The 11,769-nt window shown below is 36.8% G+C and overlaps 1 protein-coding gene across 6 annotated transcripts in view; it reads left to right on the plus strand.

Moving 5' to 3' along the window:
* UBE2K (ubiquitin conjugating enzyme E2 K) overlaps window positions 1-11,565 on the plus strand; it is a 38,762-nt gene extending 27,197 nt beyond the window's left edge. For 4 of the 6 annotated variants that reach the window (XM_074154806.1, XM_074154811.1, XM_074154810.1 and 1 more), the window contains 3 exons: window positions 5,984-6,083; window positions 9,712-9,840; window positions 10,198-11,565. In XM_074154806.1, coding sequence (XP_074010907.1) covers window positions 5,984-6,083; window positions 9,712-9,840; window positions 10,198-10,272 — 304 coding nt within the window. In that variant the 3' untranslated portion in view covers window positions 10,273-11,565. The remainder of the gene's footprint in view (window positions 1-5,983; window positions 6,084-9,711; window positions 9,841-10,197) is intronic. The other 2 variants (XM_074154809.1, XM_074154807.1) reach the window with 2 other exon arrangements.
* The last annotated feature ends 204 nt before the right edge of the window (window positions 11,566-11,769 follow it).

The raw sequence follows: 11,769 nt of genomic DNA on the forward strand, positions 1-11,769 counted from the left end.
GTACTCTAAACCAGATGAATGAATGGGCATGAGGTTGACTGGTTCGTTTGTATGATGGGATTTTTTTTTTATTTTTGTTTTCTTGGTTTTGGGTGGCCTGGATTTTTTGGCAGAACAAATTTTGGAGGGTGTTTTTCATGGGGATCACTTCAGTGATTTGAGCACATAAGCCTGGCTGGGAGAGCAGATTTATTTCACTCAGGGCAAGGTTTAAATAGTGAGGATATGGGAAGGCAAAGTTTCTTTATTTCTAGCAGCAAAAGTGCTTAATGTGAAACTACATCCCAGCATTACTAATACTGTCCTGGGAAGAATTTATCCAATGTTTTTAAGCTTAGGGTTTGATTTATTTCTTCCATCTTTTCGTATTCCTTTATGCTCTGTTTGTTTGCTTTACTCATAGTATCAAGGTCTGTGACTTTTAAAAAGTGTCTTCAAGGCTAATCTTTCCATACTGAGGCCTTTAAATACCATGTTCCTCAAAAACAGTACTTAGATGGCATTTCCCCTGGAAACTTTGAGGAAAGACGGTTCTTAGCAGAAGTCGTGCTTATTTATTGCATTCTGAATTAAAAACAAAGTAATTTAACTTTGATCTAGATAACACTGTTTCCGAGTATCTTCCTAAAGCTTCTTAAGCTATATGAATAGCTAATATTGTTTAAACAAGTTGTTTATTGTTCTTCAGTATAGGCTGGTTTAGCTATTTAAACTGAGCAAAGCCCACATCACCATGTCTTAAGTTTTTTGTATGTGTAGGTTCAACAATGGTTTGAATAAAACGATAGCTTCATTAGAAAGCAAACAAACAAAAAAATCCAAGCAACACCCACCCAACCTTGCTAATTTAATATTTAATGGATTTCACCAGATACTCAAAGGTACATGGGACAAATGCAATTCTGAAATATTCTAATGGCTGTGTTCTAGAAAATATATTTAGTTCTTCAGTCTCTCTTGTCAAATCTTCTAGCAATGAGCTCTGTTTCTGAAGTGCCACTTCACTGACTTGTAATGCTCTTAACTGAATAATGCTGCTTTTGTTGCTGTGTTTAAATGTAAGTCTCAAATTCCAATGCATATCTGTGTTTTTCAGTGAGGTCAGTGGGAGTTAAAGGACAGAATTTGGGCCTATGGGACTTAGTAGGGTTTCTTAAAGAGTTAATAAACTGATGAAATGCTCATTTATATATGATGAATACAAATACAAAGATTTGAATGTGTGTGTTTAGTTAAAAAAAAGTCTCTTCCCTACTCACCCATCCTATGGTAATGTTTTTCTATTCTAATGAGCATAGTTGAGATATTCTGCATATTGGCAGAAGGTTTTATCACTTTGCAGTGTTTTAAAATGATTTTTTTAAATGAGCTTAATGAAACTCTTTCTCCACAGTATATGCTTGGTGCTGAAATTCTTTGCAGCTGTGGATTTTCATCATGTTTAGATTTGTAAATACCTGTTACGCTAGTTTGTTTGCAGAACAGCGACTGTTTGCTTGTAGGATTAAAATAGGGATATGATTTTGTAGAAGGAATACTGTTTATGCTGATCTGATATGACTTTTGTTATGTGGTTTCACTTACTGTAGCCTATATTTATCTTCCAGGCTAGTATTCTGTCTCAAAATTGTATTCTTAAATACAAAATGTATCTAATACTGTTCATTGAAACCTGAGAACTAAATTACATGAAAGCTGTTCTGCATAAATCCCTTGAGCAGTGATTATCAAGCAAATGTGTTGTGGCTGTGTGTATGTACAAAAAACTTTTGGCTGTTGTGGTTTTGACAGTTGAAATAAAAATGAATAATAAGAATACATTTTTCATAGTGGCTGTATTGGAGGATTCACGCTTCAGTTCTAGTTGAGATGCAGAGGTCATTATTATATGCGATAATACAATTTTAATAGATACATAAGCAACAGCCAGCTCATAGTAATCATCTTCTGGGGTATCTGAAACTGCTAGATTTTGTTCAGGGTGTTTGAGGAGCACTGAGCCTCTTTAACGCTTTGAGAAAAATGCAGAGAATATTAACATTGTTTGAGGGAACTCTTCAGCAAGCAGGCTGTCTTTCCCCCCCCCCCCGCACTATGTCAAAGCTATTCTATTATTCTTTTTTTTTTTTTTTTTCCCTAATGGGTGCCCAGTCTTGTATTTCTCCTGTAAATAGTGACTATACAAGGGGCTTCCACTGAAAGGCCTTATTCATTTCTTCCCTCCTTCCAGATTCTGTAAGCCCTTGGTACAAGTTCCCAGAGCTTTTTCTCTTGGATTAACAAACCTACTTATTTCACAAATGGAATTAATATTGCAGATTAATTTTTTTAAAAATTTTTAAAAATAAAAAATGTTCCCAGTAGCCGTGTTTGGTTGCCGGAGCGGAGCAGCAGTCTGCTGGCTGCTGCTGTTCTGTTGTTCTGCTGGGTTACCTCTCAAAGTCACTGGAGAGATTGTTTCCAGAGAGGTATGTACCGAACATAAGTGAAAGAAGAAAAAGAAAAACTGGCAGTGTTTCATAATCCTCATAGGACTCTTTCAGCTCATCAAAAGGTAAAAGATTTCTGACCTCAGGCATGCTGAGCACAGCTGGCTTGCTGTGCTTTTTAATATTACCACTGCAGTCACCAAACTAGGGGTGCTCTTTTTTCAATGGACATGCCCCAAGATACTACAAAAAAAAAAAAGTAAGAGAATAAAATGTATATCAGCTTTCTTTGTTCTGATTCACTCCCTGTTTCCCTTGCTGTTTAACAAATGCAATGCCAATAGAAAGCCTGGGGTTTGGTTAGGATGTCCAGAGTGGAGGCTTTTAGATTGAAGTTCTCAGAGGGACAGTGCTTCCCTGTAGCAAGCTCTCTGCAGCTCACTGGTGGGTGTTGCTGGCCTTTCCTCTCATTTTGTCATATCAAACTTGTAGACCTGCAGAGTGGCTGGGCAGCATTTTGGGGTGGGAGGCGAGGGTTTAGGACTTCAGGAGAAAACAAGCGCCAGTAATGTCATGGGACAAAGGCAATGTAATGTCATGTGCAAGATGAATAGGATGCTGGGATGTAGGAAGTTTTACCGACAAAACTCATGACACAAGCTGCTTGCTTTTTAGTTCTGATTGGTCAGGCTTCCATTGGAGGAGTGTACCTGCGTTGTATTCCAAAAAAGATGGGAACCATAGGAAAAAAATCCAGAGTAAAGTAACAAGAATGATGGTCTAAGCAAACACGAGCTACATGGAAAGACTGGAAAGCCATTTTAGCATGGAGAATATCAAGCACGTTGAAGTATTGAAATAGATTTTTCCAAGAAACCTGTGAGGCTCTGGTTAAGAACAGATTATACAGAAGTCTGTCAGGAGTGATACAAAATCTTGCCTTTGGCAAGGAGAAGAGAAAAAAAACAAAACCTAAACCCCAAGCACGTAGCTGGCTTGAGTTACCAGAGGGAATTGCTTGAACTCCATGAGAGTATGCATAAATCCACACCTAGGAATAAACTTTAAATATAAGAAGAGTTGGAAATATCTTTTTTTCAGGATTGTATTCTGGAAAAATAAACCTTTGAGGAGCACTGGAAAATGCAGAAGATGTGTATCTTTCCACCGGAAGTTCATTTTAAGGAAAATACAACTTTTTTGCAGCAGATTCTTCACTAGCTTGTGGGGATGTCGTGTGGGGGGTGTGTGTTGGGTTCTTCAGTTTTGTGCCACTATCAGCATAGATTTTCCTCCAGAGCTGATGATGAGAATTGGTTTTGCTCTTTGCTGATGAGGAACAGGTCCTGCCTTACTAGTGCCTCTAAATGCAATTCTAGGCAGTCATCTCCATTCACTTTATTCTCCAAAAAGAAGGTAAAGGGAAGGAAGAAGAGCTTTTTAAGATCCTTGGGGAATGAGAATCTATTTTTAGCTGTCCCTTCAGTTTCTTCTGGGAATCTTAATTTATGGCGGAAAAATTAAGCTACAGAGAAAATAAGTTTTTTACGTTCTTTGATCAGGAAAATTAATTGGTGTCCTAAAGGTAGAAAATGTTCGATGGGTATACAGTATTTACATGAAATACGTCAGCTTTTCTTTACCATTAATCACAAAATTTAATTTCCTTTTTTCAATACAAATAGCAGCTGAAGCTGTAACAGGTTTTCTTTTATGATTTAAGGATACTTCTTTAAATGTTTGTGTCCGGTGAAGACTTTGTCTTATTATGCGTGAGATGTGAAAGCCATTTTGAGACATGAGACTTGAAAATAAGTTGTAAACTACATTTTTAAACCTTTTTACATATGTAGTTAAACTAGTCTTGTCTATTATTTTAGAGTTTGAGTTCTCTGAGCATATAGCCATCTGTATATCCAAATGGATATTTATTTTTATTACTCATTTTGAAATTGGAATGTCAGAACAGAAGTTCAAGTCCCAGCATGCTTTATGTAAAAATCTACAAACATAACAGATGAACAGGGACTGAAAAGGCCTAGCAGTCCTGAAAGCCAGAGTCAGCTGGAGCCAGCACAGAAGTTGTTCTAGGTGTCCATGGCACATTTGGTCCTTAGCAGTGCCTCCTGCTCCCCAAGGTGTATTTTCTACTCCCAGAAGGTAAATGGAAGTAAATTGCATATAAATGTGGCACAAGTGGCCACGACCCGTTTAATGTCATCTTCCTTATTTTAAATAACAGCAGTATTTTCAGATGTCTCTAAAGTAAAAGGATTTCTGTAAAGGAAAGTGCAGAACAGCTTTTATTTGGTGAAAGTAACTACAGTATCAGTTACAGTTGATATTTCATGTTAAGTCTACCTTTAAAACTACACTAAATAGAGTAATAAAATTACTTAGCTGGGAAAAAAGACTTTAGGTTTTATGCAGAAATTCAGTGCATAAAAATAAAAATGGTTAAATCCATTCAGGCATAGTAAGGCCTGAAAGACTTAGCATTCTGTGACGCCTGAATGCTGGAAAGTAAACATGTTGCGTTGCATCTATTTAATACTTGCAGATACCACTGTGAATTATGGCATCAACGCATATATTAAATAGATTAATTTCAAGATAGTATAAACCAGTAGAGATCACAAATAGGACCATTATAAGAGTAAAATAGCGTAGGTACATGTAAAGCGAAAATATTTCTATGTTCTTTCACTTAGGTTTTTGTGTGTGTGATTTAAATGTGGAAAAACAAGATGCTTTGTACTCTTGAGTTTATGTATTAGCTGGGCACTCATCACGCAACTGAGGATATGTTTCATACGTTTCAGTAACTAGATGTTCTTTAGCTCATTATATTTAATCTTGCTAGTTAATCCCCAGCTTTGTTTGTAGTTTAAACATTCTTTGGCTTAGAAGAAGCATTCAGCTTGGAACCTGAAGTACTTGTATTTAACTGTAAGAGAATCTAAAATTCTGGAAAAAAATGCACATTCTGTAATAGTCAAACCTTTTGATTATTATAGTAGTAATTAATTATGTAAATTGTTAAATTTTATTGAAAATTGTCGTATTAAAACTGATGCAAAAACTGAGGTGGAAGATATCTAATGTATAAAATTCCTTACCTGTTATAAGTGTTTAAAATACAGGTCACTATTTCTGTATATGCTATTTTGCTGTGCAGAGTGCCAGCAGAGGGAGCACACATGGGCTGCCAGTTCAGTACCTAGATCTTAGGCAAAGGTGCTGTTACGGGTGGTAAGGAAGGATGACACAAACTTCAAATTGACTTTTTTTTTTTTGTTATTTCGGATGAAATGAATTCTTTTTAGTGTCCACAATCAAATGTGTAGATCAAAGACTACATTAAGAAAGCATTGTTAAGAAGAAAGTCCACATTTAAAACCCTATTTGAATATATATATTGAATGGTATTCTAATACCTATAATATCTTAGATTTACAATCTGTACATGTACATCTTCTATGCTACTAGTACAGCAGCAAAGGTGAGTATAGGCGTGGGAGGCTGTAAAGTCATTTTCAAATTTTTAATTTTAGGGCAGCAGCAATGACTCTAAGAACAGTGTTGTTATCGCTGCAAGCGTTGTTGGCAGCTGCAGAACCAGATGATCCCCAAGATGCAGTAGTGGCAAACCAGGTAAGATACTCTGTTGGCCTGTAGATTTGTAACACTTCTGTAACCTTTGCTAACTCAGATTACATCCCAAACCTTAGGGGAGATAAAGATTATTTTTTTTAAAGAATTTATTGGAAAATTGCGTTATAGTAAGTGTGAGTTACTATGGTGTTCTGTGCTCTTTACTCTTTGGATTCCAGAGTAAGTAGCAGTCCACTGTCAGGAGGTTTGTTTTCTTGGTTTTGTTCCTTATTTAGCTTGTCAGCAATGTCAGGAGATAACAGCACAGTTAAATGAATTCAAGTATAACTTGCCTTCTGAAATCTAAGGCTTCTAGTATATGAAAAGCAATGTTGTATTGGTTTAAAGTTAGTTTTAACTTTTTTAAGTTTTAGACTTAATGGTCTTCATTGAATTTGGCTTGGTATGTAGCTTCTCTTCCAGATTAACATGAATATTGTTGAGCATTGTATTTGTTTAATGTGAGAATTTTATGAATAGTGACTTTAGATGGATTACTGTTGGGTTTAATCCTAAGGAGCAATTTACCTGAATGAAGCATCCTATGTATTTTACTTTTGCAAGTATTTGGGATAACTATTATAGTCACTGGTTGAATTGTCATCAGCAGAATTCTATAATCAACAGGGTTTGTTACTTTTCAGACAGTAGCAATAACTTATAAAAAGTAATAACAAAAAAAAGTCAATTGGATCATACGCCATACCAGGACTGACATGGTTCTATTTAAAGTGTTGATGAAAGATGGGAACAGTCATTCCATAACTTCATAGCCTGACAATTTTCAACAAAGTCCTGTGTGGTGGTTTCCTTTTTCCTCTGGGAAGAGAGGGAGAAGGCCTGGCTTCCCCACTGACTGGTAGTAAGGGTTTATTTCATTAACAAAAGAACAAAGCAAGTAGGAAGGTTCTTCCAACACAAATCTCATCTATATCTCCTGTAAGTCAGGAACCTGCAGGAGAGGGTGACAATGTGTGCGCTTCTTCCCTATAAAATAGGTGTAGATTAGCAGTTAATCAAACCTGTCAGGATTTGGAGGGAAGCCTGGAGACCAGAGGTGGCCCATTGCACCACTGGGTGAGGGGTTGCTCTTTGCTACAGCTGGACTCTGTAGCAAGTACTGAAGGCTTGTGTGTGAGACTCGGCGATACTCCAAGGCTGCTCTGAGCAAATGTCCCTGAACAGCTCTGTCAGACTGAATCGCTCTGCACAGGGAGAATTGTTGCAAAGGCTGGTAAGGCCACCAGGCATGTCCCTGCACCGGTTTTCCTTGCCGGATGCATGCCCTCCCTGTCACACGCTCTCTTTATTAAACAAAACCACTTTTTCCTTTTTTACAAAGAACAAGAATAGTGTTTCCCATTCTGACCCTGATGGTGGAATTTAGTGTGGGAATCGCCAACGGTCTTGTAGAAGGATTTAGGCTGGAAAGAGTTTTTTTTTTTTTTTTTTTTCTCGGACGGAAAACTTCCTGAAACTTCCTAGATTATGAAGAGCAATTTTTCAGGCTGCCTCTCAGGTGCCTGTGGGGATGTGCCCAGTGGGACTGTGGCCTGGCTGATGTAGGGAGGATTCAGTTTCTCCTGTTCCCTGCAAATACCCACGTGAAAACTATGCTGGGGTTTGGCCTTGAGTGATTGTAAGGTCTTTGAGAGCTGTGATGGTAAACGCCCAGTTCCTTCATGTGTTTTATTTGGTGGTGGGGTCTCCTTCAGTTTGTTTGTTGGTTTGGATTTTTTTACAAAACAAAAATTCACAAGGAATTATTTATCCTCCACACTAATTTTTCATTATGTTTACTAAACTATGTGTTAGACTACTAAGCTGTCCAGGTAAGTGGTAGTGTCCCACAAGCTCTGGAGCTGAATACCGGGGAGAGTACAGGGAGAACTCCTGTTTGAGTAACGGCAGTATTTTCAGACACCTGCCACCTTTCAGACACCAGCTGTCTGGTGTCAAAACTACTTCAACTAGTTGCTGGGTTTTTTAAATACAGCAACATTAACTGCCTCGGATTCCTGATATAGAGACAGCAGTAAAAGGTGCCTTAGGCTTTTCTCAATTCAGTGAGAAGCTAGATTATTTACGGTTACCTAAGTAAGGGAATTTTATTTATAGAGCACTAAAAGCTAGTTCTGAATAAAATGCAGTTATGCATTTATGACTAATACTTTGCACTTCAGCTAGTTGCTTTCTAGGCTTGGCAGTATTCTTAAAAATGTCTAAAAGAAAAAAAAGGGGGGGAAGATCTCTTAAGAGCAGAAGAATGTAGTACTTCAGGATGCTACGGATGCTTAACTTAATCCTTCCTCTTTTCTAGTTGTTACAACCAAAGAAAATTATTACAGACCACTATATTTTTAACACAGTGAGTTATTTCCAACAATAGATTGTCTCCCATGTTTTAATGCCATTAATAATCAGTTAGCAAATATACAGATTACTTCAAGTGGAGCAGAATTAGTGGGAGGCATACAGGGCATGCAATGCAGTGTAGTTTGTTTGTGTTGCTGTAGGAGAGGTAAAATGAAACGTACAGCTGTAAAAAAAGAAAAAAAGTACTGAATTTACTTTGCCAGTGTTTAATAGATTTAATGATTGTTTTAATGTATGAATAAAATGCTTAGAATGATAATCAGCCATGTTTCTGTCCTTAAAATGCATCTAAATATTTGAATGACATATTCCCGAATATCTTGTCTTATCATTTATTGCTAAAATTTACTGTATATCTAAAGGTGGGAATGCCTACTTTTTTAAGTGTAATGATTAAGGGAGAGCATTTTTTTTTTTAATAGAAAAAACTTAAACTTGGTATTACATAGAAAAGTTGCTAAAATAGGAAACTCATCTTGCTTTTCTGAGTACAATTTATGACAGATGACCCACTTTCTTGGCTTTTGAGTTCTTGGCGCAGGCTGAAAACTCCCTGATAAGGTCCATTCTGTTGTTTATTAGGAAACTTGTTAATGATTGGTGCAAAACAATATTTACATATCCTACATGATTTTTTTTTCTGGTAAATAATGGCTTGCATGACAAGAGTTGTCGCTGCTTAGCCTTTTGCACACGCTTGCCCATTTTTCAGCCCTCTGTCATGTACGCGATCGATATCCTTATTCTCAGGAGGAAGCCTGGTAGTAAAATGTCAGACCTGACTGAAAAACTGCAGACCTACTTGCAGTGTATAAAACCAGGCATATTTTTAAGTGATGAGAGAAATTCATTAGAGTAGTATGCAGTATGTACTTTCATGAGATGTTAACGTAGGGATAATTTGTGCTCTGCCACACTGAATATAAATTTGCAGTAGCTGTGCTAAATATAGCTGCTTTACTTTTGAGCAGTACAGTTGAGCGCATACCTGATTGTACACATGAAATACCTATAGTGTGTAATTAAACCTAAAGGCAAATTCATTAGATCAACTGCTTGCGTAGGTTTACTCTGTGTGTAATCCTCACCTCCAAATATCATTTCAAAAAGAGCAGTATGATCAGTGTGAAACGCTGTTGAAGATACTGTAGAAAGAATGATGGATCAGAATCTGCCGTATCATCTTGCTTTTTGGTTGGATTGCTGAGCTGATTTAACTTTTCCCCTTTTCCTCCCTCTCTCTTTTGTGTAGTACAAACAAAATCCAGAAATGTTTAAACAGACAGCTCGACTTTGGGCACATGTGTATGCTGGAGCACCAGTTTCTAGTCCAGAATACACCAAAAAAATAGAAAACCTTTGTGCTATGGGCTTTGATAGGGTAAGTATATATAACTTCAATATTTTTTCAGTAGGGGCAAGGCAAATATATGTGTATAAATACAGGGAGTCATTACTGTACTAAAGTAGACTCGCTACTTCCGTGACCTTTTGTAGGTCTAATAATTCTGTTTTACTAATTCTCTTTAAGAATCAGAATTTTAAAATACTACGTTATTTGTAAATCTTGTGAGCTACCCTTGCCTTTTTGAAACATTTTTTTTCTGTAAATTATTAGTTAGGATTTAACTACTGATAAACTGACATGTTGTGATTAATCTGTGAACTTTTCATTCCACTTCTCAGAGCTGTGGGTTCCCGCACTGAAAGTGTTATTGCTTTTGTTTTCTCATTGCAGAATGCAGTAATAGTGGCCTTGTCTTCAAAATCATGGGATGTAGAGACTGCAACAGAATTACTCCTGAGTAACTGAGCCATGTAGAAAGAGCTGCTTCAGTAGTCCAGCTTGCCCCTTCTGGAGGAGCATCACCATCTGTTATTTTTAGGATTCTATATAGATTCTCTTTTAAAACTGGCACTCTTGCCTGATGATGCTATCTAGGCACTATTGGAGACTGAAAGAAACGCTCTGTAAATAAAGCTAATTAAACGTCTGTGTAAATTTAAAAAGGGGAAATACTTTAATTTTTTTTCTTACTAAATATTGTAAAAATTCTTTGAGCTCAGCTACAATAATGGGGAAAAAACATGCCTACTTTAGTGTTTAGCAGTGTGACGAAGACTAGCAGGAACTTGCTTCAGGATTTTGATTTAGTAATTCAGAAAAGCAACATTTTTGAGTGTTAGTCATCAAAATTGTTGGTGCCACTCATCACAGCTATCTTACTGTTTTTAACATGGATCCTATGTGCCTGTGGATTGACCTATATTTGCATGCTTGTACTTAATAGACATATTAGGTAGGGTCGCTGAAGAGAGCACCATTGAAATACTCGAGTGTTCTTGTAACTTTTTTTTCCTGAAAGACTTTCAAGACTTACCCAAAGTTCCAAATGGTGACCTATTCAGAACCGGTTTCTTTCTAGCTTATTAATTGGGAAACCTGATTCTCCTCTCCCTTACGTCATGCAGCTAAAAATCCTCAATAGATTATGTTTCATCATCTGTGGGTATTATGTGTGCCATTTACAGTAGTCTAGGCTCCCCTTTAAAGAATATATTTTGAATGATCAGTAATGATTTTCATCCGTCGTGTTTTCTACACAATCTCGTAAGGACTATGCTTTGATACAGCACAAAAAGATGGAGCTGGTTTTCTTTCCTTTTTTTTTTTTTTTGTCTTAAATAGATGTAAAATGTTCTTCAGTACCTTCTGGATGATATGATTTCACTGGGTTTGAAGGAGGAAGAAGCTGATTCTCTAGCGTACTGAGAATTAAAAAAAATTTTCTTTGAGTACTTGATATGATGCAATCAGCTGTGTTTCGCAGCGGTTTTCTAGCTTTATTTCGGGCTTCAATTTAGGGATTGCTTACCAGGTACTTTAAAATTCATCCTTGCTTGCATTTTTCTCTAGTTGACACATGGAGGCTGTGTTGGTGTTTTTACTGTACATACTTCAAATGCACATAGAAGTAGAAGTGTGTTCTCAATTTAGCTTTCTTTTGGATTGATGTTTCTGATAAACGAGAACTGAAATCTTACCTTGGCTTGTACATACAGTCAGTCTTTCTATTCGTATTAAAATGACATTTCATCCTGAGTGCAAAAGCTTGAAAATTATTAGTTTTGCAACTTCAAACACTAGTACATCTATTTAAAGAGAGCGGTAATGTCTTTGTGAATATGATGCTAACTTTTGAGAATATATCTGACAAGGAAGCTCAGAGAAATCCTGAGAGTAGAGAGTGGGGATCGTGGCTAATGGAGTACTGTGTAAGTCATCTTTTCCATGACGCTTTTTTTTTTT

This window comes from Numenius arquata, chromosome 10, assembly GCF_964106895.1.
Source record: "Numenius arquata chromosome 10, bNumArq3.hap1.1, whole genome shotgun sequence".
NCBI lineage: Eukaryota > Metazoa > Chordata > Aves > Charadriiformes > Scolopacidae > Numenius > Numenius arquata.